Source organism: Sorex araneus, chromosome 6, assembly GCF_027595985.1.
Source record: "Sorex araneus isolate mSorAra2 chromosome 6, mSorAra2.pri, whole genome shotgun sequence".
NCBI lineage: Eukaryota > Metazoa > Chordata > Mammalia > Eulipotyphla > Soricidae > Sorex > Sorex araneus.
In genome coordinates, this window is record NC_073307.1 from 18,486,971 (window position 1) to 18,514,821 (window position 27,851).

At 42.9% G+C, this 27,851-nt stretch overlaps 1 protein-coding gene across 4 annotated transcripts in view; it reads right to left on the reverse strand.

Moving 5' to 3' along the window:
• ARHGAP26 (Rho GTPase activating protein 26) overlaps positions 1 to 27,851 on the reverse strand; it is a 486,560-nt gene that overhangs the window by 316,209 nt on the left and 142,500 nt on the right. For all 4 annotated transcript variants that reach the window (XM_055141710.1, XM_055141709.1, XM_055141708.1 and 1 more), the window contains exons 6-10: positions 26,881 to 26,991; positions 11,762 to 11,866; positions 10,055 to 10,184; positions 5,354 to 5,454; positions 621 to 715 (exon numbers count right to left, since the gene is read on the reverse strand). In XM_055141710.1, the coding sequence (XP_054997685.1) occupies positions 621 to 715; positions 5,354 to 5,454; positions 10,055 to 10,184; positions 11,762 to 11,866; positions 26,881 to 26,991 (542 nt within the window). The remainder of the gene's footprint in view (positions 1 to 620; positions 716 to 5,353; positions 5,455 to 10,054; positions 10,185 to 11,761; positions 11,867 to 26,880; positions 26,992 to 27,851) is intronic.

Here is a 27,851-nt window from a genome sequence, read left to right on the forward strand (position 1 = left end):
TATTTTCTTAGTTGTGGAAAATTTCTCCCATCTTTATCTTCACCCAATTCTTTTCTTTTTTTTTTTTTTTGCTTTTTGGGTCACACTCAGCGATGCTCAGGGGTTACTCCTGGCTCTGCACCCAGGAATTACTCCTGGCGGTGCTCAGGGGACCATATGGGATGCTGGGAATCGAACCCGGGTCGCCGAGTGCAAGGCAAATGGCCTACCCACTGTGCTATCGCCCCAGTCCCCACCCAATTCTTTTAAATCCTCAATTCAAAACAAAAATTTAATTAAAGACAAAAATAGCTAAGAAACCATCCCCTGCAAGAAAGTTTGTGCTCTTTAAACTTCTACTTAACCTTCTGTGACATAATACCCTTCTCAGGAATCAAAGCAAAGAAAACAATGAAAGGAAAGAAAACAAACCAGTGGATTAGTTCTACACCAAAGAGAGAGAGAAGCCTAGTGATCCTTGCAAGTGAGCAAGAGGCCGGAGGTCTATTCCAAACTGAATAGTGTTAGAGGCATAAAACTGAGAAAAGGATAAGGAATAAGAAGCCCTGGCTGAACGGAAAAGGCAAAGAGGCCAAATTCCATAATATCTATATCCTAAGAAAAGTGTAACAATAACTCACCTGTCCACTGCTTCTACATCAAAGCAAAATCTCTTCTCAATAGAGTCCGTTTTCCGCCGTGTGCAGGACTTGAGAGTGACTGACTCATCTTCTCCCTGTTAGGGACACACAGACTGTCAGGATGAGGCCAGTAAGTAGGTGCTGCTCTTCTGCGGGGCTAAAATGGCAGATCGGCATAGAGACCATTTCCTTTTCTCAAACAAGTACTCATGACCACAAGTGATGAAAGTGGATCCTGAACTGTCTCTGGCAAGAACCTTACACCATCAAGTGTCTGAACTATGTTCTTTAAGAACAGAGACATGTTAAAATATATGTTTAAACATGTACTAAATGGTACCAGGCACAGCAGCAATCCACACTAGAGAAACTAAAGGGATTTGACCTGGTGAAGAAGGTCAGCAAAGCCTTTCTTGTGCTGAGATTGGAAGGATTCATGGGAGATAAATCCAGGAAAGTTGTCTTAAGGGGGATAGAAATCATGTGTACAGACTTCTATGGTCAAAGTCCACGGAATTCTGGAAGAACTGAAAGAAAGCAGGTGTACCTGAATCCCAGATAGAGCAGGAAGTGGAGGAAGAAAGGTTTGGGCAGGCTGGGGTGGGGAGCAGGGGAGGGAGGGAAACTGGGGACACTGGCGGTAGGCAATGCACACTGGTGAAGGGATGGGTGCCGGAACACTAAATGTCTGAAAATATTTAACTGTGAATCTCACAGTGATTCCAAACAACAAACAAACAGACAAACAAAAAGAGTTGGGAGCAGAAAAGGGAATGAGGAAAAAATCATACGGTTGTCATGTGTCTCCTGAGAGCAACAACAGAAAAATAAGGGCTTCAACCCAGGGAAGTGCTCGATTCAGCGCTGAGCTGCCCAGACCTCCAGCAGAAATGCTGCATGTCGGAGGGTCAGATACAGAGGAATTCTTCACTCCACACACGCTTGGGTTTGTAAGAGGAAGAAGTCTAACTTATTAGTAATATAGGCTCAAAATCACAAAGAACAAAAATGCCTGGGATAGAATGGACGTGGGGCAAAAGGGACCCTCATTCACTGCTGGTGAGAATGCCAACTTGTCTAACCTTTTAAGGGAAGTCGAAACCTCTCAAAAAACTAGGAATTAAGATTCCATATGACCCAGCAATTTCACTTTTTGGTATCTATCCCAAGGGCCCAAAAACTCTATGCAGAAAAGACACCTACATTCCTATGTTCATTGTAGCACAATTCACAAGAGCCAAAATAAGAAGACAATTCAAGTGTCTAACAACAGATGACTGGCAAAGAAACTCTAGTACATACACACAATGGAATACTAATCAGTCATAAGAAACAATCAGTGGCCATAAATAAACAACATTGGGGTGTAAAAATGCCCAAAGGCAAGAGAAAATGAGAACTGTTTTTCAGGAAGAAGCTTACCTTAGGAGAGGGAAAACAGAAGAGGATGGAAAGGAGGAGGGAAGTGGACACTCTGAGGAAGCTCTGAGAAAAGATGTGGCACCAAATTCTGTTATGCTTGAAGCCCTACCATTAACTATATTGTAAAGTACAGTGTCCTAAGTAAAATTATTATATATATATTCATGCATTTGTCATATATGTTTATATCTATATCATATATCCTCATATATAGGGTATGTTATATATGTAACATATATAAAACAAACACACATATATACACATACATAATTTTATTTTGGGCACTGTGGTTTATAATACAGCAAACCAGAAATGAAAGAGATCATCTTATCTCTGACCCTTAAATAATTTTCTCCTTTCCAAGGAAGAAAAGTCAAATCAAATATAATAATATAGAACAATAAAAAGGCTCAAATAAATGTAAACTCTAAGGATTAATTCATAGGAAACTGAATTATTATATCAAGCTTTTACTATGGTACTCATTTGGTATAAGGCTCTTATCAAAGAAGTTTATATAAAATTAACAACCCATCACTATTATCACACTTTAATCTTAGAAGTCCCAAATAACCACTATAATTCATCTCTGCCCTCCCCTTTCAAGTGTGGTAAGAAAATAGATTGAAAACATGAGAGTCCTTCACTTAAGGTTTAAGGAAACACAAGATTAAAAGTCACAAAATACAGACTGTGAGAGAATCATTCAATGAAGCTGGTTTCTACAAAGATTAAACAACAGGATTTCACTTAGATTGAGTTTAATATAGAGATGGTAGACTTAATGCTACTTCCATCTTAAGAATACTAGGAACACCATAAATACTTAGGGGATATTAGTAATAAGAGTTTCTGATATTCCTTCTAACTCTGCAAGCTCTCAGTATTTTACCACTTCGGTTTTCCTGAAATTATTCGATCCTGACAACAAACATTAACAGGGTTTTGGGTATATTTTTTTTTAACTCTGGTGCAGGAAGGAAGAAAGATATTGATAAACTCCTGGGTTGTGACCAGGGAGGCAGGGTTTGGGGGTGGGGGGGCTGGAAATGAGATGGCAGAGAGCAAGAGGGGCAGCACAGCTGAGGCATCAACAATAATGATAACAGAATCTAACATCACTTAGGCTCCAATTTCAAAGCCAGAGCTCTTGACCTCTACACTACTAACCCAACACATTGCACAGAAAGGACCAGATTAGGGTGCTTACAGAGGACTATTCTGCCAATAGATGACACAGCTGAAAAATGATTTAAACTAAAGCTAGTGGGGTTGGAGCGATAGTACAGCCGGTTGGACATTTGCTTTGCATGTGGACAACCTGGGTTCAATCTCCAGCATCCCACAGAGTCACCCAAGCACTGCAAGAAGTTAATTCCTAAGTGCAGAACCAGAAGTAATCCCTGAGCATCACTGATGTGACCCAAAAAAGCCAAAATCAAAAGAAAATAAACAAACTAAAGCTAGAACCAGAGAAAGGGTTCAGAAAGGGTCCAAAGATGCACAGACATAAAAAATTATTTTATTAAAACATTTTCATAGTTATTGAAGATATTAATTCCAGGAGGGGCAAGTAAAACACATGGAAAGGGGATGAAATTGAAAATCATAATTAGGAAGAATTCAAGTTCTCAAAAGTTCTCAAAAGACACGAATTAAAATTCTATTCCCAAGAATAAGATGGGGTGGGGCATATAAATGAGTGGAATTATACCTAATACCTTCATAATGAAATGTAGAATAACAAAGTATGGTTGTAGAGAGGAGAGAGTGAGAGCATCCAGAAGAAACAACAGATGAGCAGAGAAGGGAGCGTACTCAGACGCAGAGACCCAGTGCAGAGTAACTCCCCTCGACCCAAGAACATCTCCTCCTGCACTCTTCAACACTGTGAATCCGACAGTGCTCCCATGGAGATTGCAGGGTCTGTACAATCTCCATTGAAACAAAGTATGTTTTGGGAGGGGGGTTTTGCAACCATCTCAACCAACAGATATGGCAAAAGGCTGTAGACTCCTAAAGTCAGCAAAGCAGTGTCTGAAATCTTCACCCTTGAAACTTTGAGCGGCCCTGAAGTTACATCTGTGGGGAAGCCAAACCTGGCTAGAGCGAGAAACCAGACAGACATACCCGGAGACAGTACAGGGGAAGCAGAGCAGAGAGAAGGGGACAGGACAAAGGCAGTGTCTGTCCAGCACTGAGCTGCTTCAGATGTGACTGCTCCAGCCTGTGCCAAATTTTCACTGGAACCATTTAAGAAACCCAGCCAGAGATTTAAGTGCTTGCTGAAATCCAAACCCACAGAAGCTATAAGAAACATTGACTGGCATTGTTTGAAAACCCCATTAAGTTTTGAGGCCTGGGCATGGCTCTGTAGCTAAAAGCACCTGCTATGCAAGTGTGAGGTCATGAATTCTATCCTTGGTGCCATCCACATGCACTGAACATGGTGCCATCAACTGTATGCAAGCACAGCAAGCAATGCGACTGGCAATGTGACTGTCTATCCCCCCTTAAGACAGCTTTCCTGGATTTATCTCCCACAAATCCTACAAATCTCAGCACAAGAAAGGCTTTGTTGACCTTCTTCACCAGGTCAAATCCCTTTAGTTTCTCTAGTGTGGGTTGCTGCTGTGCCTGGCACCATTTAGTACATATTTAAACATACTTTAACATGTCTCAGTTCTTAAAGAACACAATCAGATGCATGACCCGAATCCAGCCCAACAGAGTGTGTGGGATCTCTAGTCATCAATTAACAACAGAAGCACAGGGAAGAGAAGGGGAGAGAAGTGAGTATATGGCACAAGTGAACTGAAACACGGTACTAACTGGAAGTGCACTAGGAGTTGAAAATGGCAATCAGTTTCACAGGATGACGTCACTACCTCTAGCATCTAAGTCTAGCAATCTAACATCTGACACAAGTATAACAGATGGGAAATGTTACCAATCTTTCTTTTTTTTATATATTAATAACCAATCTTTCTTAATGAAATTCTATATAACAGTGCTAAGAACATTCATTTTGTTTAAGTTACTTTTGGAGGTACCAATGGAACCACTGCATAAAATGATTTTTAAGCTGAAAAGATTCTCTCTCTCTCTCTCTCTCTCTCTCTCTCTCTCTCTCTCTCTCTCTCTCTCTCTCTCTCTCTCTCTCTCTCTCTCTCTCACACACACACACACACACACACAAGGAAGAAAAAAAGAAATGTCAGTGAAACAAGTACTATTTTATATATGCAGCATAATGATTAACTGTAATATTAGCCAAGCAAATCAAGCATGATATTTTAAAACAAACTCACCCCCTTTCCTCCTGACTTTTGGTCAAAAGGTATCATGGTGATTTGCTTGGAATCCCGTTGATAAGTACAGTAGTGCTTCACCCAAGAAGTTCCAAAGTGACCTGAAAGATATTATTTCCAATAAAACATCTATTCATGTCCAATGTTTGCTTTAACAAAATACATAATCTACAACCCACACTACTCAGTTTAAAACTGCTCCTAGGGGTAATATATTCTCCACACCAGCTAGACTGGAATAGGCAGAAATCTGATCCCACAAATGGAAATGGAACTGGCCCAGGACTTTCTCCAGGGACCAAGAAAGACAGTTTCCCACTAAAAGCTGCATCCAATGAGCCTTAAATATAAGACAAGTAGATTCTCCCTGGGGAAATAAATTCACATTCCCATCATCAATCTCTATTTGAAGTTCCCTTTCTTTTTTCCTGACAGGAGTTAAGACTTAGGAGAAAACACGAACAGACCCTTCAAAGCGCCTGCCACCATTACCATATGGTACAATTACTTCATACTTCCACACAGTGGCCTTGCCACATGGTACACAGACACACAGGGGTTATGCCCTACTTCCAAACCCCCTTGACTTCAGCAGAGCTCAAGATCTGAGCACAGACCAGGAGAACTCAGACACCAGAGACAGAATGGGAGTGAAAAGCTGATGATCAAATGTAAAGATTTTGTCCCTCAAAATTATCCCTCAAGAAAATGGATGATAATTCACAGTCAAACATGACGAAGTCTCTGATATTTTTCTGGAGCTTGAGCAGTTACTTTATTTTGAACAACAAAGTATTATCAGAGAAAAAAGCTCTTATTAGTCTACAAGTATCTCAGTCAATAAGTATCCTGAGATGCTTAAGAAATCGTAACAGAAATGAATAAAAAGACCTGAACTGAGGCTTTAACACTTCATAATTACTTTCCAGGAAATTATCATCATCACAAGTATTAGTCATCATTCAGTAAAATTTAAATAAAAAACAATGAACTACGTGTATACATTAGAGCATCATGGTCAAATGAACTACGTGTATACATTAGAGCATCATGGTCATGCTAACATATACACTGATGGCAGAGAAAAGATTACAGTGAAGGCACAAAACAAAGATTCTTAAACTGCAATATCTTGGGCATTTTGAACATCAAAACAAAGATGGACAGTAATGATTTAGCTTAGTGAATAAACAGGAATCCATAACGCCATACTGACAATATAAAGATGACAGATGACTAAGTACAATGAGAAAAGAGAATCCTGGGAGGACAGCAAAAGGGAGGAAGAATAGAAGAAAGATCACCTCTTCCTTATAATAAGTGACAACTAATAAATATGAAGGGGATAGCAGAGGAAGGGAATCACCACTTTGCAACCATCATGATAAATACAGGTTAAGGTGAAAATTAAAACTGGGTATCAACTATATATGAGAGACAAAAAGTGATGAGAAGGGTATGGTCTTAAGGTGTTTCCCCACAGGTGGCTAATTTTTGATTGCATAGATAAATAGTGAGTGAAACTAGATAATACCTCAAATGAGAGAACAAAATTAACACCGCTATAAAGGGTCAGTCAGACGCCATCCTAGGCCTCCAGACACAATACTCAAAGGAAATGATGGCCTATGTAGGACTTAACTAAGGATGCTTAACTGGAACATAATCAGGAGGAAACATCAGTCAAATCTAACACTATAGAAAAGTCTATGAAAAAAGTATGTCAACATTTTTCAAAAACAATCAGTCATGAAATGAAAGAGACACTAAAGAACTGTTGCAGATTAAAAGATACAAAAGTCATAATTCAAGTCAGTGTGAGACTCTGAACTAAAGGGAATTAAAAACAATATTGGGGGCTAGAGCAATAGCACAGTGGGTATTGCACAAAGCAATAGCACATTTGCCTTGCACACAGTCGACCCAGGTTCAAATCCAAACATCCCATATGGTCCCCCAAGCACTGCCAGGAGTAATTCCTGAGTGCATGAGCCAGGAGTAACCCCTGTGCATTGCCAGGTGTGACCCAAAAAGCCAAAAAAACAAAAAAAAAAAAGCAATTCATCACCATATCAACACTAATTTTCTGGACATGGTCACCATTCAATGGTTGTATTAAAAGGAGACTATATTTAGGAAATATACACTGAAGTAAAGGAACGTCATTATGTGTGTCCTATTTTCAAGTGGTTGGGGAAAAAAGTGTATCTGTCACTGCAATGACACATATATAAACCAGAGACAGAGAGATTATCAGGAAATAGGGGCAGAAACATAACTCAAAAGATTGAGAAAATGCTTGTGGGGAGAAAATGCTTGTGAGGCACGTGGGAAGCCAGGGTTCCATTCCCAGCACCTCCAGGAGCACTCTTCAATGCAAAGCTTCAATGCAAAGCTGGAAGCAGAGCCCAGGGACTGCCAGGTATGGTCCAAAAACAAAAAATAAAATAAAATAAATGCATAAGTCTGTGTAAAGCTCATTATGGCTACTCTTCATACTATTTTTGCAACTCTCCTCTTGGTCTGAAACTCAATAATTGTTTTACATTATTGTAAAAAAAGTTTTACAGTAATGTAAAACTTTCAAACAAAAGGTTTATTTAAAAAAAAAAGCTGTATCCCAGTAATATGCTGCAGATAAATGAGCTTAGAGGATAAAACTTACTTCTAATGATAATTAAGACACAAATACTCAAAGAGTACATTAAGTATTTGAGTAAAATTGTGTAATAGAGGGCCAGATAGTACAGCGGGTAGGGCTCTGCCTTGCATGCAGTCAATCCGGGTTTGAAACCCAGTATCCAATATGGTCCTCTGAGTACCACTAGGAGTATCTCCTGAGTGCAGAGCCAGGAAGAACACCTGAGCATCACCAGGTATGACCCAAAAGCCAAAAACAAAGAAAAATGAATAACAGGGACCAAAGAGGTAATAAAGGGATGAAGAGGCATGCCTCACACACAGCCCACCTGGTTTAGTCCCCCTCACCACACAGCCCCTCAAGCTAAATGTGGCCCGGAAAGCCCCAAGCTCCAACAGGCTGATCCAGTGATCCCCTGTAATTTGCTGACCCGAAAGTCAAAAGTTACCGGGAGGGGGCCCCAGGCCTCTCGGGCACCACTTGGGAGACCCCAAGACAAACAAAACTTTAATTTAAAAAATAGAAAATATGCATAATGCAATAAAAGCCTCAAAAAAAAAGCAGTACTGCCTTTGTATGTGCAAGCAAACAATAAAATAAAGAAATAAGTGTATATAACTATGCTTTTATAACCAAATTGTATAGTTTCAAACTGACCTTAAAACTTATGGGAAAGCATAAAAAACATGCAATATGGCAACTTCATTTCTTGCTACACTCAACAAGCTATTTTTTTAAGAGTAAGGTTCAAAAACTCTAATCACAATGCATGCTTGGATTTCCAACCCTCCTACTGGCCCCAGATGTCAAAAGGTGATAATGTTAAACCTAAGCAAACTGCCAGCTAATCCCTAAATACTGAAGAAGAATAAGACTCATCACTGAAGCCAAGTATCATAATTTTGTTCTATAAAAAAACTTCTAGAAGTGAAGATATCTACCTAACCTTAAATCAACATAGAATAGGGAACTGAGGGGAAAACACATAGATCTGGGAAAAGTAATATGCCCAGCCAAAAAGAGCAGAGGGGCAGAATAGAACTCTTCATTAAAGAAAACCTTCACTTTCTTTAGTCCCTAGCATTGCATTGCTAGACCTTATTCTGGAAGTGCTAGCCAGCACAAATTCTGTCTTTGGGTCTACAGCATGAGTTTGTAGGCCAGCAATAAAAACTTCAGGTTAGCAACACCTGGCATCTGACTTTTCTTCCTGGTTCTCAAGGGAGCTGATGTTTGTGCTTTTAATAAAATGTAAGAGCTAGGAAGGTGGGAGTTGAAGGTAAGAGGAAAGAAAATTAAGCACGATTTCAAATCACTATGACTGCTGGTCGATAATGAGGTCTAGTTTAGCAAGGTCTTTCCCAGGTTCTACTGCAAAGATATGGATAGTTTCCATATCACTATGGGTGATAAACACTATGGGCAGGAGAGCCCAGCAAGCTACTGAGAGTATCCTTTCCATACGGCAGAGCCTGGCAAGCTACCCATAGCGTATTCAATATGCCAAAAACAGTAACAATAATGGGCCTCATTCCCCTGTATGAGCCCCCAGTATGGCAAAGTTGGGAAGGATGAGTAAGGAGAAGCTGCTAAAACAGTTTGATGCTCTTCATGTTCCTGTAGTGAGCAGAGGCCATTGGGCTACACTAGCATGTGACAGGGACAAGTAGAGACGTTACTGGTGCCCGCTCGAGCAAATCGATGAGCAACGAGACAACAGATGATAGAGGCGATCACTATAGGTAGAGGAACTTCTAGAATAGAGTCATCCCAGGGAGAAAAGAACTGCTACAATATGGCCCCAATTAATCCCAGATTCCTAAAGAAATTTCAATCCCCTTACCCCCCACCCCCCAAAAGAGAATGAATACATCACTCAGAGGTAAGCAAGACCTTGAGGAATTGATCTTTCTCTTAGTAAACTAAATTATAAATGTATCTCACTCATCCCAACTCATGTTTACATGAAATAGTTCCAGATCAAACAGTACTGAATATTCCTTCCTCCTTCTGAGCAACAGAACAAGCACAGCCCAAACTGCTGGTCCTAAGACACTCACGTTTCTCCTGAACATAGAGGTACCCTTCCATGGTGTAGGGACTGATAGTTTTGTGATCAAGGGGATTCTCTTTCATCTTTTTCATCAATGATTCCACTTCCGATCTGGTGCCTTCAAAGCGGTTTCTTGTCTAGGATGAAAGATATTTTATTCAAGTCTAATAAAATCCTGTTCCCATGTTGAACAATTCAACCCACAGAGTCCTTAGATCCAAACCCAGGTAAGTGGCATTCAGTCATCTAAAAATTAGACAGGGGGATGCTTTCAAGAAGTCCCCTTTGGCCTTAAAATGTTGAACCAGATTAATTCTCAAACTCACCATCAAAATCACCTGGGAACTTATTTTTTTTTTAAAAAAGTGCAAACGTCCAGGCCTCAGCCCCCAAAATCAAGATGGTATTTCTGGACCCAAAAATGTCTATTTGAAAGAGGCATGTTCTGACTCAGGACTGGGTGCTTATTTCTGCGGGCAATGTGGCTGGCAGCCCACTGATGATTTCTTTCTCTGTAGGGAGCAGCTTGGGACTGAATAGAAAGCACAGAGAGTAAAGCACTTGTCTTGCACCAAGGCAACCCAGGTTCAATCCCTGGCAGCCCATATCATCCCTGGAGCACCGCCAGGAGTAATATCTGAGCACAGAGTCAGTTGTAACCCAGAGCACAGAGTATGGCCCAATCCCCTCCCCGACATACACACATATACACAAAGGGAGCTGTTTCCTCCAATTTACCCCTTCCCAGGGCAGCCTGCAGCCAATAACTAGTGGGGTCCAGCAGCAAAAAGGGAAAGAATCAAAAGCTTGGCCAGTCTCAAGGTTCACCCTGGTTCTCTGTGGCCCCGCCCAAGGCTTTCGTGGCACAGCCTCATGTCTCCCAGCAGCGGCCCTGCTTCCTGACATGCTCACAGGAGAGCCAGCACTGCTCCCTTGTCACCCCCTCAGGATCAGAGGAAGCCGGCCTCAGTGGAAACTAGGTGGGGGGCACCCTGTTCTGAGCCGCTGAAGCTTCTGGTTCTCTGGCAATAGAGGAGCCTGCCAGGGCAGGCTGCAGGCTGCAGGGCAGACACCAAGAGACACACTGGGATGCTTTTCTACATGGGATCAGTCAGAATCCAATACAACACGCAGACTGGCCTGGTCCCATACACTGAAGACACCCCTGCCTCTGTGGACTGAGTAGCCCTAAACAGAATACTGAGCACCCAAAGGTCAGGCTGTTTCAAATCTGAGAAAGAGATTGGGAGTAAATCACAGTGACTGGGGCTTCCTGTCAGCCTTCCTAAGAGTTGAATGAGGGCATATCCTTTAAGCCAGAGGCCACACAGAGGCACCCCACCCCCTCCGTCTAACCACACTCCAAGGTCTCCGGTGCACAGGCAGTTAGAGGTATGGCAGGGAAGCTGGGCTGGGCCGGTCTTTCCACTGCCAAAGGAAATCCTGACTCTGGGGCCACAGATCTACAACATAATCAACAGCAGCACTTCCGAAAACAAAAATAGAGCTTTGAAATAATGGGGAAGAGGATAATGCTCTAACCTGGGGTTACCAAACACTCTAGAAAGGCCTGCCCCCAGCTGCCCTCTGAACCCAAACAAGTCTCAGCATTCTCGGGGGCTTTCAACGCCATGGAAGGGATCTCTGTGCCACGAAACTCAGTTTTACCCATGCCTTAACCAGGGAAAAGAAATAGGTCCCCTTGCCCACTCACATTCTGTATGCTTATGGTCAGCTGCGTCTTGAAGTCGCTGAAGTCCTTGGCCAGTTCATAGCCATGGTGATAGAAAGTGAAGAGTCCTTGCAAGAACGCCAACAGCTGGAATGAAGGAAGAAGGGTAGAGGCCACGTAAGCGGGTTAAAGAGGTTCCATGTAGCCAAGCCTGGTTCCCCAGCTCTGGTTTAAAAGTCTGGCCAGAGTCAAATATTAATAATGGCAACTGTTTGCTGACACTGTGGACGGGCAAAGCACAGAACTTCCTATGCCCTGTCTGACCAAATTCTCACAACAGCATCCCTGTTATCTCCACTTCAATCATGGCAAAGCATATTCAGAGAAGTTAAGAAACTCGCCTCAGAATTCACAGCAGTAGCCGGCATTCTGACACTAAAAACTAAGCTCTCACCCTCTGAGCCCATCACCTTAGGAGGAAAAAAAAAAATTCCATCAGAGACTGAACCCCAGAGCTCCAACCCAGCATCCTGATGCCAAGTACAAAACCGTGCACAGGGTGTGGTTAGACGGACAAACAGCTATGGATGGAGGAAAGGAAGCTGTTAGTCTGCAGTCTAACGGGCAGCGAAAGACAATCAAAGAGAATCATCCAGGTCAGGCAGCAGCTGACGGTGTTTCTGTGCTCTTCCTACCTTGTCCAAAAGTAAACACTAAAGATCCTTCAATGAAAGATTCCCAAGTCCTATTTTGTTGGTTAATATGTTTCTGTAAATTTGAATAACTCCCCCAGATTAAAGGGACAACCATTAGCTGCTGAGCCTTGTCTTTGTGAAAAGGGAGAACATCTGTCCACCACAAACTTCACAGCACGCCTTCAGATACTTCAGAACTCCTGTTGTCACCACCTTTAGCCCCTGCTCAAGTTAAATCAATGTTCCTGGGGTCTCTCATTAGTCCATATGCTGGCCTCACTGTTATGTGGCTTTCCTGGCTCGTTTCCAAGTTTTAAACATTTTTGCCTCATTTCCAAATCTTAGCCCAAAGAAAGGGTTCTAATAAAGCCTGGACAGGGTTTGGAAGGACCAAGCATATCACCTCAATTACAAGCTCAGCTCAACTGCATTTGGGGACCATTCCTGTTTTAGGCTGAACATCTCTCTGCCAATTCATGAGCCCAGAGGTCCACTCTGCTGGCCCTGGTCTATTTCTACTACAAGATACATTAAGATACAGTTGCTTTACTTGACCTTCTGTTTGTTTTTTTCATATTCTGTATTTAGTTATCCAGTTTTTAAATGAATATACTCTGATTCACTAAACAGTCTCAGTCTCACATATTTTCACCTCTCCTTTTCTTTTCTTTTCTTTTTTTTTTTTTAGGCAGTGTGTTGGATAACTGGGTTGTTCTTGCTGCTTCCGCAAGGAGCTTAAGTTTATTGAGCATTCCCACAATAGTGCAACTGAGAAACACACATTTCCATGAGGCACAAATAATGCTTTTTTCTCTCCTTTATGTCATTTGTATGGTTTATTTAACAACGTCCCTTTTGTATAGTTGATGCGATGCTATGCTATGCTATGCTATGCTATGCAATGCAACATAGAGTTAATTGACTCCAAAATAACATTTACTCTGGGGCATCCATATTTACTTGACTTAGGCCTCAGTTGTCCTTAGTTCCTAGCACTCCAAGAGCAGGGTCCCAACGAGGGACTGATGGACCCAGGGCAAGCTGTGAGCTACCCTAGCATCAAAATGGGCCAGGCCAAGCACCATAATACTTAACTGTAAGTTAAGAGCACGGTCATGGACAAAGTCTGTTTTGACCCAAAAAGAAGCAATGAATCCTATATAAGTCTGCTATAAGGAGTAAGAAGGGGCTGGCAGAGAAACTTGTAGGAGACTAGACTATGGGAGGGAGAGTTGCTGAAGACAGAGGACAAAGAGGAGAGAGAGAGGGGGAGGAAGAGGGAGAGGGGAGGGGGAGGCAGAAGGGAAGGAGAGGAGGAAAGACTAGAGACTGGGAAAGGAAAACAGAATTACTATGGAACAAGACTCCGGGACTGGACTGTGGGAAGGAGATGCCGAGAGGGAGATGTTGGAAGGAGCAGAAGACTAGATGCTGAGGACTAGATGTTGAGGATGAGAAGGTTGACGAGATGTTGAAGACAAGGAGGAGAACTGAGACTGGAGATTTTAAGGTCTGCAAGGAAACTAGGATGATGAAACTCTGATGACCGGGACTATGGCCATAACAACTATGACTGTGCCTGTGCTGTAAAGGGAGAGATCGGATGATGCCAAGGAAGAGAGAAATAAACCAACTATGGACCAGCCTGCGGCCCGGTTCCTGTTCCTCCATTCTCCATTCCCCTGCTCCTTCACCCATCATCCGGCCTGGGGTGGCGGCTCTCAGCCACCGAACGTCCTGCGTCCTACCTGTGTGCAAGCCCACCACCACAACCCTTGCACCATTTCTTATATATTAATGGCTTTTCTTATATATGAAAACTTACAGAGAGGGAGTGGAGGACACACTCAGCAGTGCTCAGGGCTTCCTCCTGCCTCTATGTTCAGGGATTACTCCTGACAGTGCTTTGAGAACCATAAAGGTTCCAGGGATCGAATCCAGGTGAGACACATGCAAGGTGCGTGCCTTGTCAGCTGTACCACCTCTGCAGCCCCACCTCTCCTTTTCTAATTAAGCAACTCTAATAATGACAGCAAACAAACTTCACCCTACCCTGTTACTCTCCCATCTTGTTTGGCAAAATGGCAAGCACCAAGGTCTGTGCTAATTTTATCTGAGCTCAGAGGAGGGGCTCCAGCCACCCTTGGGCTAAGATATGTGCCCAGACCCATGTATCCAAGAGCTCTACACTGGGGAGTCAGATCCCAGCTTATGGTGCCTCACTGTCCCCTGCCACTGGCCCTGGTGCTCTAAACCTCTGAGTTCTATCTAATAAGTTAAGAGTGGCTTAATGGTCCTTACACGGAGATTGCGCTCCTAAATCAGGGAACAAGTGCCAGGTCAGTGGTCACCAATGACTCATGATGAAATCTTTCCTTCACAGATGACTAAAGCCCTTTGGAGTTACTCTATATTAAATAATCTTCTGAGGACCGGAGCAATAGTACAGCAGTGAGGGCACTTCCGTGCCAGCAGCTGACCTGGGTCTGATTCCCTAGGGTCCCTCGAGCACCACCAGGAGTGATTTCTGAGTGCAGAGTCAGAAATAAGCCCTGGACACCACCAAGTGAGGTGGTCCAGAACCCAAGTAAATGAAGAAATAATTTTTTTAAGGACCATTCTTTGGAGAGGAAAGCTGATACTTTTCCTTCTAAGCAGTCCAGTAATAAGGGGCTCTAATGTCAAACCCAGTGGCGGTATTCATAGGGAAGAATGTCCCTTCAGATCTTTTCCCTCTCTGCTGTCTTTGAAGGCTGCATCCCATCACTTGTCCAAGACACTTAGCCCTCCTTTAGTGGAAGATAATATAAAGAGAAGCAGCTAATCCTAAGGTCATTCTGCCTGTTAACTCCAATTCATCCTTCATTCAAAGTCAATAGGGCTTCTCTTACTTGGTAATATCTCAAACAGCTTACTCGGATACTACTTAGGTATCAGCTTCCTAGGATGCCACTTGGGTACAGAGGCAAGTGTTCCAAAGGAACAGCGTTGCTAGTATCTATTTTGGTTTGCACTTCCTTTGCTCTCATGGCTGATTGTCCATTTTTCTACAGGAAATGATTCCTTAGATTATTATTATCTTTGGCCCACTTCCCTTCTTTCTGCCACTGTGGCAGCTTTGCTCCCTCCCCCAACTCTTTCCATTCCCTTCCCACACACTGTACAACACTTGGAAGCTATATTCAATGGGGATTGGAAAGTTCACTCTCCAAGGAGCAGGGAAAGACCCGAAGAAGAACTCCAGAGACAGAAGGATCTGTTTGCCTGAAAGACACACTTCCACCCAAACACGCAGAGGAAACAATTGCTGTAGCGTTACCTGGCTATCAGACAAACCAGCCTTGGAACACAGAATCACGGCACAACAAAGGAAACACCAAAGAAGGGTTTGTCTCTCCTTCCCCCCAACTGCCCCAACTTACTTTATCTTCTCCCCATCTTGTTTTATTTCTTAGCATAAGAAGAAAATTTATTTGCTTCTAAATGGATGGACATGGAGAGTATCATGCTAAGTGAAATGGGTCAGAAAGAGAAGGACAGACATAGAATAACTGCACTCCTTTGTGGATTATAAAATAACATGAGACTAACCCCAAGAACAGTTGAGACAAAAGACAGGAAGACTGCTCCATTGGAAGCCTGCTTCATGAGTTGGGGGAGAAGGCAGCTGGGACAGAGAAGGGATCACTAAGTCAATGATGGTTGGAGGAATTGCTTGGGATGGGAAATGTATGCTGAAAGTAGATAAAGGACCAAACATGATGGCCTCTCAGTATCCGTATGGAAAACCATAATGCCCAAAAGTAGAGAGAAAGTAAGAAGGAAAGTGTCCGCCATAGAAGCAGGGGGAGAGGGGGAGGCAGAGCAGGAGGGATACTGGGGACATTGGTAGTAGAAAATGTACACTGGTGGAGGGATAAGTGTTAGATCACTGTATGACTGAAACTCAAACATAAAAGCTTAGCAACTATATCTCATGGTGACTCAATAAAAAAACAAAGAAAATTTATTTCTATTTCTTAGCTGTCAGACAACACAAATACACTGTGCAAAGTCTAATTGCAAATTTTGCTCTGATGGCACCTATTCTGAACTAATACATTCATCTTGCCTCTATTCACTCAAACAGAAGAACTACTATTGCAAGTGAAATTACCTCTCCCTCAACCCCTAAAAAATATAAGAAAGAAAAAAGAAAGTGTATGTTGAAATTATAACTTTCAGTATGTCATAATGTGTTTTTATTTGGGACCAGCACCTCTAAAGAGGCAATCAAGTTAAAACAGCCATTAGGAACTAAGTTAAAATGAGTAGTTATAAAAAAAAAAAAAGGGCAATTTGGACATAGAGACACAAGGGCCAGACACAAGGGCCAGAGCCATAGTAGAGTGGGTAGGGCACTTGCATTGCACACCACTGACCCGGTTCTATTCCAGGCATTTCATACTGTCCCTTGGGCATCACAAGGAGTGATTCCTGAGTGCAGAGCCTAAGCACTGCTGGTTGTGGCCCAAAACAAAAGGAGGGAGGGAGGGAGGGAGGGAGAGAGACCACAAGAGAAGACTCATAAAGTCACCAGGCTGCAGTGATGTATGGATAAAGCAAAGAATGGCAAACATTGCCAGCTAACCCCTGAAGCCAAAAGAAAAGAAGAAAGACTTTCCTACTGGATTCAGAAGGAACACAGACCTGCTGGTAACCTGATCTTTGGTTTGTAGAACTATGAGACAATAAATTTGTTTGTAGTATTTTGTTATGGATGGCAGCCTCAACAAATGAACAGAGTTCCCAAAAATCTTCACTCACATAACAAAAAGAATGGGGGCCAGCAGAGTATGAAAATTCAGACAGGATATATCAGCTAACAATACTCTTTAGCTCATCTTTAACAGAAGAACCCACAGTACTGCACTGACTTGCAGCAAAAAACTCAGCATCTGTGGAATAGGCTTTGCATGGGAGAACAAGCAAGATGGTGCTCACCAAGAAAAATATGAGACTGATGTTTTAGAAAATGCAGTGATAACTGGGTCCCAGTCAGAGTGAAGGCAGAGGTTCAGGATGGGATACAGCTGAAAGAATGCAGACCTGTGGATGGACAGAAACAGAAGGGACTGGGACGGAAGGCACCAAGAGGAGATGACACTTTGAGGATGTGCGACCTGGCACAGTCAAGAATGAGTGTCCCAAGTACTAGGTGATATTCAATTACGGAAATTCAGGGAATAGATGGAACTTCGCTTTCACCTTTATGAAGTCAGTACATCATTTTACGTAATCCAAATCTCAAGAACATTTAGTACCTCAATATGAAAACAAAGGCTTCTAGGACCAAAAAAAAAATTATATTATTTAGATCCCAGAAGTCTGGCCTTCCTTCCTTGGAACACTAAAATTTTATGTTTTCTGAAGGTTAGCAATGTTCTAGTACTTGAAGTTACTTTCTAAGAAATAAATGAAATAGTGTGCATGTAGGTCCCTTGAACAGATAGAAGATACTACTTTGACTGCAACCAACACAAAATATTAATAACCACATCAGTACCACAACAATTTAATTCAATGGATTTCTTACTGGTTTCCTTCAATAGTAAGCAATCAAATGGTGTTTCATAGAGATTGAGGGACCGACCATTATAGTGCTTCATTAAATTAAGTGTGTTCGATCCCTCTGTCCATCTCAGAAAGCTCGGCAAGCTACTGAAAGTATCCCACCCCCAAGGCAGAGCCTGGCAAGCTACCTGTGGTGTATTCGATATGCCAAAAACAGTAACAAGTCTCACAATGGAAACATTACCGGCGCCCACTAGAGCAAATCAATGAACAACTGGACGACAGTGCAGTGCTATGGATGAATAAAAATGCGCCTCCAGTTCTTCATCTAAAAGCAGATTTAAAAATAATAATAATACCTAACTTCAGAAATGTTTGGTCGATTTAATTTCATAATGGAAGTAAAGTGTTTGTTACAAATACAGTATCACTGTCATCCCACTGCTTATCGATTTGCTCAAGTGGGCGCCAGTAATGTCTCTATTCCTCCCTGTTGCGTTCAGGGTCAGGGGAAATGAGGCCCATTATTGTTACTGTTTTTGACATATCGAATATGCCACGGTTAGCTTGCCAGGCTCTGTCATGCGAGATTCATGCTCTCTTCCAGGAGCTTTGTTTTAGTCTCTGGATCTTGGCCGTTGATGAGATTACATGGCGCCGGGAGCAGTTTGTGGGTGTGACTGCCAGGCTACTGGAAAACTGGGGATCTGGGTGGAGGAGGCCCAGTCCTGATCCGAGCAGGCCTTGGAGATCTCAGCCACGGGTCCCGTATACCTGGGTTCCTCTACCAGTTTCTTCATGTGTGAGGCTCATAGTAGGGAAAATTATACTTTTGTTGATCACAGTAGCACCGTAGCACTGTCATCCCATTGCTCATCAATTTGCTCGAGCAGGCACCAATAACTTCTCCATTGTGAGACTTGTTACTATTTTTGGCATATCAAATACACCACAGGTAGCTTGCCAGGCTCTGCCTTGGGGGTGGGATACTTTCAGTAGCTTGCCAGGCTCCCCAAGAGGAACGGAAGAATCAAACCCAGGTTGGTAGCATGCAAGGCAAATGTACCTGCTGTACTATCACCCCAGTCCACTGATCACAGTACAAAACAGAATTTGAACTAATAGCATTAATTACTCTTTCATATTTCTCTTTTCTATAATCTTGGGCACCGGCTCAAAATTTGATGTACAAAACAGTCACCTGCTGTATCTACTAAACCACTAATGAACAGGCCTCATCACCTGGGTAGAACCTCAGACCCTCGGGATTTCTATTTCTAAAGCTGAAGAGTATTCTACTCAGTGACTTCTTCACTCTTTGATTTCTCTTCTCCCTAGCCACAGCTCCTGAAGCCAGAGCCTGTAAGTTGGTGCAAATATTCAGAAAGAGATGATTTCCGTAGAAAAGCTGAAGTTAAACATCCAAACCTTACATCACTTCCCATCAGAGAAATTATCTCTCTTACTTTCTCTCTTTATTCTATGAAACTAGAACTTTTTCTCCTTAGCATGTCAGGTACCACTCTTTATGACCTAAATAATATAGTAGTTTTTGACTCTTTTATCCCTCTGGCATCTATTTCTGACTTTGCCCAGCCAGTCATTGATCTGCCAGCTACCTTAGCTCTTGGCTCTATTCAACAAGCTTCCCCAGTAAGGCTCTGAGCAACTCAGACACAGTGGCAGGACCCTGCTGCATTCTCCTTGATACTCAGCAAATAAGTGCTTTTAAATTTACCAACACATTAAAACAGATGAGCCCTGTTAATGTAGGCAGTTGGCTCATTTTACATCGAGGAGACACTAAACTGACAAAACTAATATATTCCTCTACCGTGGAACGAAGAAAATATTGTTAGCTGGATGCTTGTTAGCCGTGTTCTACGCATCTTACAAGGATCAAAAAAATTAATCCTCAGAACACCTTTAAAAGATAGGTAGTATTATTATGCCCATTTCGTAGATGAGTAAACTAAGGTTCAGAGAAATAAATAATGCTAGACCTCTGACCTATGAGGATATAATGATTCTCAAAATTAAACACACTGATGAGCTATAACAGAATGCATCAGAAAAATAAAAGGACAGATGTTTAATGATTTCTTTTTAAAAAATGGAAAGGAGGAAGAAGAGGGAGGAGGAAGAAGGAGGAAAAGGGAGGAGGGAGGAAGGAAGGCAGGAGGAGGGAGGAAGAGGAGGAGGAGAAGAAGGAGGAGGAGGAAAAGTTTGCAAAGATCAGCAGTCATGCAAGCGAGCTAAGCTGAGATTAGCTGAATCTCATTAAGGAATGAGGCATCCATGTCTACTGTGTATCAGGCTTCATGGTTATCTGCTACCCTAAGAAAGCTAAGAGATATAATACTTGACCCTGATACATTAAAGTGGCAACATGTAAATTCATTGTTAAAAAGGAGAATTAGCCAATCAAAAGATTACTCATGAAAATGAAGAAGGTACAGAATAATTGTTGTAATCATATGGAGCTGATTTATGTGTACGTTAAATTATTGAATCAGACCCTCTAAAAATTCTAGTAAAAACTTATAGGATAACATTGTTTGTCCTTTCTCCCTTGCAACAGGGATCTTAGGTTTATCACAGTGCTCCTGAAGCATCTCCACTCCTCTGTGTTTATTGGAACACAGCTCTAAACATTTTAGGATTACATTGGTATGTCCTGTTTCGCTTGCCACAGGGAGCTCAGGTTTATCACAGTGCTCCCGAGTCACTCCCATTCCTTTGTTTATCTGTAACCTCTTCTCTATGCTCTCTTCCCCAACCAGTTAATCAGCTTTTTCCCCTAATCAGATTCTGTTAACTTCTAAGATCAGATTTCTCAGAAATCTATGATTTTATATATATATGAGTGAAATATTGCCTTTCTCGTCTCCTTATATCTTTTGAATAGTTTACTTTAAAGCAGTGTCCTTCTTGTATGGACAAAGGAAGACAGTTAATATTATGCTCTTATAAATTGGGAATAAATTGTCTCCAAACAATCCGCACTCCGGGGCATCTGCTTCCTTGACTTAAGCTCCCATTGCCCTTAGTTTCTAGCACGCCCAAAGCACTGTCCCAATGAGGGACTGAATAGACCCAGGAAAGGCTGTGAGCTACCCTGGCATCGAAATAGGCCAGGCCAAAGCACCATGATACTCAACTATAAGTTGAGAGCATGGTCATGGACAAATGCTGTCATGATCCAAAAGTAACAACAAGATAAGGACCCTGCTAGGGATCGCTGTTATCACTGTATCACTGTCATCCCGTCGTTCGTCGATTTACTCGAGCAGGCACCAGTAATGTCTCTATTCCTCCCAGCGCTGAAATTTCAGCAGCCTCTCCTTACTCATCTTTCCCAACAACTGGAGACTCTTTCAGGGTCAGGAGAATGAGATATATCGTTACTATTTTTAGCATATCGAATACGCCATGGGTAGCTTGCCAGGCTCTGTCTGTGCAGGCAAGATACTCTCAGTAACTTGCCAGGCTCTCAACAAATCATATGTATAACTCTCTAAGATTTGTTGCCTATTGTCTATCCTCCATCAAATAAGGAGTGGTAATTATGGAAAATGGATAGGAAGTGTCTTGTAATGTGTCCGGAAAGCGGCCTGGAGCGTTGTGGCGGCTGGGTAGTGGAGGTCGGCTGCTGGGGCTGGGTCCCTTGGCATGGGGAGGGTTCTTGCCTGCCCCCCTCTGGGGTGCCCCAAGTGAAAACAACCTGGTGCGGAGTCCAGAAAAATTCACAAATACAGTTTATAGGAGATGACAAACACACAACCATAGTCATCTGTGCCAAGACTGAAATCTTACTCAGGTCTTGCCATACCAACACACCCTAATCCAAAATCTAACATAGAGGTAAAAGTGCAGAGTTTTTGCACTGAAGTACTGTAGCTACGACACATTCCTATATCACAGGGAAGCCAATCTTAAAGTAACCTTAATCTAGAATGAGCCTAAAATGAGCCTAGGACCCACAGAGAAAGAAATGTGACCAGAATGGAAGGCAGGCTACACAGAGGAAGGGAACCAGGCTTCCCCACCCACTGGACAATTTGGGGGCTTTGTGGAAAGAGATATTCAAGATAATCTACAATCCCCTGACCTAGAAGTTTTCCTTGTCCACACACTTGCGCCACACTTTCAGGTACAGCGCCACTAGGCCCTTCTGACCCTTCTGTCAGGATTTTCTGTTCTGACACTACTTTAGTCGGTCTAGAAGCTTCCGCAAGAAAAGAAGCTGCAAATATGCATATGTTGCCTTAATCTAAGCCTCTTTCATAATAAGGCATAATACGAAGTCAAACTATCACTAACAGTATCTGAAATTAACCTTGAAATTAATGCTTATGTTCTGTCTGCACTTACTAGAAAATGGTCCCTGTATCAGGGACCTTGGGTTCTTAAGAATCAGATGTCTCAGGGGGAGGACGGGGTGGGGGGTAAGAGGGGAGGGATGCAGGGACCATTGGTGGTGGAAATGGGCACTGGTGGAGGGATGGGCACTCGACCACTGTATAACGGAAATGCAAGCATGAAAGCTTGTAAGTCTGTAACTGTACCACATGGTGATTCACTAATAAAAAATTTAAAAAGAAAAAAAAAAGAATCAGGTGTTTCTACGCACCCTGAAAGAAGACTATAGACCGAACATGATGGTCACTTAATACCTCTATTGCAAACCACAACACCCAAAAGGAGAGAGAGAGCAACAGGGAATGCCCTGCCATAGAGGCAGGGTGGAAGGAGGGGGGGACAGGGTGGATATGGTGGGAGGGATGTGAAACCATTGGTGGTGGAAAATGGGCACTGGTAGAGGGATGGATACTTGACCATTGTATGACTAAAATGCAAGCACAGAAGTTTGTAAGTCTGTAACTGTACCTCACGGTGATTCACTAAAAAAAAAGAAAAAAAAAAGAACCAGGTATCTTTAAGGTCTAATTCTGTGGCCAGTACATAAAAGGTATTCAAAAACTATTTGTTTCATGAAAGAAAGAATGCTATGCATGGCACGATGACCCATGACCTTTAAAACAAACAAAAAAGTGAGCCTGATTGCCAGCCTGCTCTTTCTGCTACTCTAATTCACAAGTTTAGGGATGGCCGAAACTTCTGGGCAAATAATATTAATACTCCAGAACTGCTCACCCCACTAATGCGCATGTGCAGGCAAGGCTTAAAATTCCATCTGCATTATTTCTATAAATAGGGCTCTTAAGATGGGTCAGAGAACTAACATTTTCATCTCCAGCCTGAGCACTGTAGTCTGAGATTGAGATGACCCCAGGAGAGCAATTCTATAAGCTTAATGTATCTCTTACTGTGTCCACACAAAATGATTAATATTGTGAATGTTTATGTTTGCTGGACAAGGAGAGGAGATTCCGCTCTTGGGTGGGTCTTCCTGCAGTATGAGTATCTGTCCTAGAAGAAGCATCCCCTGAGGGAAAGACTTTACCTCTGTTGACTGTATGACCACACCTACGTGTAATTATTACCCCAACCCCTCATGCTTTGGGATTTAACTAGACTGTAAGAGGAGGGTGGGCTGGAGCAATAGCACAGCGGGTAGTGGGGTAGGGAGTTTAGTTTGCCTTGTATGCTGTCGACCCAGGTTCAATTCCTCCGCCCCCCTCAGAGAGCCCGGCAAGCTACCGAGAGTATCTTGCCCACACGGCAGCACCTGGCAAGCTATCTGTGGTGTATTTGAAAAAACAGTAACAACAAAAATCAGTAACAACGAGTCTCACAATGGGGACGTTACTGGTGCCCACTTGAGCACCTCAATGAGCAATGGGATGACAGGGACAGTGACAGTGACAGTAAGAGGGGGCTGGGGATCCAGAGTGAGAAGGAGAATGAGAGGGCGAGAAGGAGAATGAAGTGGAATTGAGAAGGAGAATGAAGTAGCATGGGGGAGGGAGAAGCAGGAGGAGAATCAGAGGAGATGGAGAGGAGGTTGGAATAAACTGCTATTGACACCAACCAGCCTGGCCAGGCCGGCGTTCTTCCTTTCGCCTGTCCATCACCATTGGCCTCTCCAGGGTGGGGGAAGTGGCCTGAGACTACTGAACACGGGCGGCAGAGAGAGACAGCCGCCATACAGCCCTTTGGTATTTATTTTCAGTAAATACACAAAAACTAATAAAAATATCAATGACCAAAACTGGAGAGGGAGCTCACAGGGCTAGACCGTATGCTGCATGGGGCTCTAAGGTGGAACCCTGGTACCACATGTCCCCTTTCTCAGAACCAAAAGGGCATACATCTGGAGGTTTCCAAGTACCACTGGACCTGAGTGGTACCACCTAAGCAGACCTGAACACTGAGAACACTGAATCATAGGGTCCAATAGGTACAGCTGGGAGCACGGCTAGGGAGGTCCTCCTCCCTCCAATTGTTTTTAACAGAAAGCATTTGCATTTCAATTGTGATCACAGAATGCATCTTCAGTGAACCTCTGACCGGAAGGCCAAAGGCTGGCTTTACCACCATGGTGCACAAGGCAAGACAATCAACAAAGTTGTCTGAAGGGTGGCATCCAACCCCACCTAAACAGAAAGATGAGCATTTAGACCTGAGCACTGCAAGACAAGCAGTTCCTAGTATTTGGTTACTAAATCAAAGGCAATTATAGAAAATTTACAGAATTTGCCAGAAGTATCTGTAATCCCAAGAACAGTTCCAGAGCCAGGGCAAAAGTACAGCACATAGGTCATTAGTCTTGCATGCAGCGAAGCCTGGTTCCATCTCTGGCATCCCATACAGTTCCCTGAGTTCTGCCAGGAGTAATGCCTGAGCACAGAGCCAGGAGTAACCCCTGAGTATCACCATGTATGACCCAAAACAAAACAAAACAAAAAAACCCAAGAACTTAGTTCTAATACAGGATGCATGATAAAGAGAGTTGGAAATGATCACTCTGGATAGGAACTGCATGCTGAATAGTAGGTAAAGGAATAAACAGTATATTTTTTTGCAGACCACAGTGCTCAGAAAGGAAAGGGGAAGGGGAGGAGGAGGGACAGGGGGAGGGAGAGAGAAAGTGCCTGCCACAGAGCCACAAAAGCAGTCTGGGGGAGGTGGGGTAGCAGATGGAAACTGGGGTATTTGGTAATAGAAATGGACACTGGTGAAGGGATGGATGTTGGATCACTATATAGTGAAACCTGACCATGAACAGCTTTAAAACTATGTATCCCCAAGGGAATAAACAATTATGTACTTGGAACAGCGGGACACTGGTGGAATCTCGAGCCGGGGCCGATACCAGCGTATTACTTTTGGTTCCAGAAACTGCTTGCAGACATTCTACCAGGCTATCAACTAAGCCAGAGCCCCACGCCGGCTGATGACGGGAAATAACCATCTTTTTTGGTTTGTTTTCCCTTTGTCAGGCAGCGTGGTGATTACTAAACAGGCATGATCTCGGTGGCACGGGATGAGGGGGGGAAAAAAATAGAAAAGTTATGTAACAAACAGCGGGACTTAATATCTCTACATTCTCAGCAATGGAGAGCCATCAAATGCTTCCTTGACAGTGGGACTGTCTTTTCTTTTGGGGGGGAAACCCTAGCAACAATAGTGAGTTATGTGTTGAAACATGGACTGTAACCAAGATAAAGCGTAAACGAAGTGAAACTTATCACTTACAAGGGCGGGGACTGGGGGGTCGGGAGGGGGTGGGAGGTATAATGGGGTGGTTGGTGATGGAATATGGGCACGGGTGAAGGGAAGGGTGTTTGAGTATTGTATAACTGACATAATCCTAAGAACTATGTAACCCTCCACATGGTGATTCAATAAAATTTAAATTAAAAAAAAATAAAAAATAAAACTATGTATCCCATGGTGACTCAATTTTTTTAAAAAAATTAAAAATTTAATAAATGAATAAATTAAGTAACAGATGCATGAGGTTCCAGAGCCAACTAGAACCTTGGTGAAACTATGAGCAAGTAAGATGCCTAAAAGCAGGCCCAAAGCTTCTAGACTAGAATGGGACACAGAAAACTTTATTAAGAGGAGTGATTTTAGAAGAATATAGGCACGCAGAGAAAGAAGGGACCCCCTCTCCAACACCCACCCATTGTAATGAGTTTTGGGGAATAAAACCAATAAGCCTGAGGCTGACAGGGCCCACATTGTGGACACAGGAACTAAGATCTGGTAAGACCTTTAAGTGGTGCCAGCACAGACCAGAGAAGGCCAACCTTCTTCAAAAGAATCTTCAGCAGGAACAAAAGCCAGGACAGGAATATCAGAGAAGACTATCAACTGCTCCTAGTTCTACCCACTGGCAACCACCCTAGACAGTGATTCTTACCTAGGGAGATAGCCCTAGGACATTCTGACCAATCATAGTCCACTCAACCGAATCTCCTTGCTACTTGGTTAGAACAAACTACAGGTGGAAAATTGCTATATAAAACCTCTCTTTTCTTTCATGAGTAAGGAAAAGAGGTGATTTTCAGTAAGGAGACAAAAAGAAAAAGACCTCTTATACTTCCTCTTCTTTCTCTGGGCCACTATCCCATTACAATTATCTGAGAAAGGAGGAAGAGGAAAGAGACCGGAATGTGAAGGTGAGACTGTTCTCAGTCATCAAGAGAAACACTTCTCCCCTGCCCCCTCCCATTTGGAAACAAAACCACAGCACAGGGTAGCAGGAGAAAGGCACCTAGAAAGGCACCTAGAAATGGAGAAAGCTCCATTTCTCTCTCTCTCTCTAGAGATGCATAATGGCTACTGGAGAGAACCCAGGGTAGCCAGATCAAGTTAGCCGAAGGCACAGCATCAGAACTGTAGGTCTTTTGATGAGCAATTCAGAGCACTTTGAAACATGCTGGGTAGGTATGGGTCTAAAAGTATGGGCGCTGCATTAAACTCTTACCACCTACTTACCGGCTCCACAAACTCAAACATCTTTCTCTCTTGGACTTCCTGTACCTTGAAGACATACTCCAGGGATACTTCATAGAAATGCTGCCGGACCAGGTCCACTTGGCTATCCGCCTACAAACAAGATGAAATTTAGGACAAAAACCAAGTCACTAGCTAAAGAGAACACTCAGCAAGCAGGCTAGACAAATCTCAGAAGGTGATTTTTTTAAAAGCAAATGAAATAATATAAAATGGAATAAGTGGTAATAATGGCTAGCCACTAATTCTTGTAGATATACTTTTGTATTCAGTCCTCATTCATTTCAGTCATTTACTCCTTAAATTCCCATAAAGAATATAATAACTTAAATTCACAGGGAAAAAATGAAGCCAGTGATTTTAAGGACCCTGCACAGTTAGTGCAGGTGTGGGAATTTGTCCACCTAACAAAAACCCTAAGGACAAGACATACCCCTAGGTAAAAGAGTTTAGGTCTAAAGACGCAGAGGGTTTGCATGTGTGCACCCATAATAGAATATGAGGAAAGAGTAGAACAGATGACAAATATCTGAAATGTGCACTGGACAATCAGAGTAAGACAATTTAGGGCATTTTAGATGTAGGGGCAACATAGGCCAAAACAGAACAGGAAACTGCCAGGGACTTTATTTTAGGAGCCTTCTGATTAGCTATGTAAAATACCCCAGGCTTTAATCTTATGTACCTATTGAATATTGGTGTACAGAGAGTCTCTTGCCCGCACGCCTGGTTGTCTTCCCCTGGCCCCTCGGAGGGGATGGGCTCCAGCTTCCCTCCCCACCCCCGAGCAGAGCTCCCAGTGGCCGAACACCACTGGAACCTAGCTACAGCCATGCTGGAGGCCCCTCTCCACACGTTCGGACAGGCCTCATGCATGAAGGTACCGGCAGAGGAACCCACGTGTGTGTAATCCCATCAACAGCCAACATCCAAAGAGAGACTTAAAAGCAAGC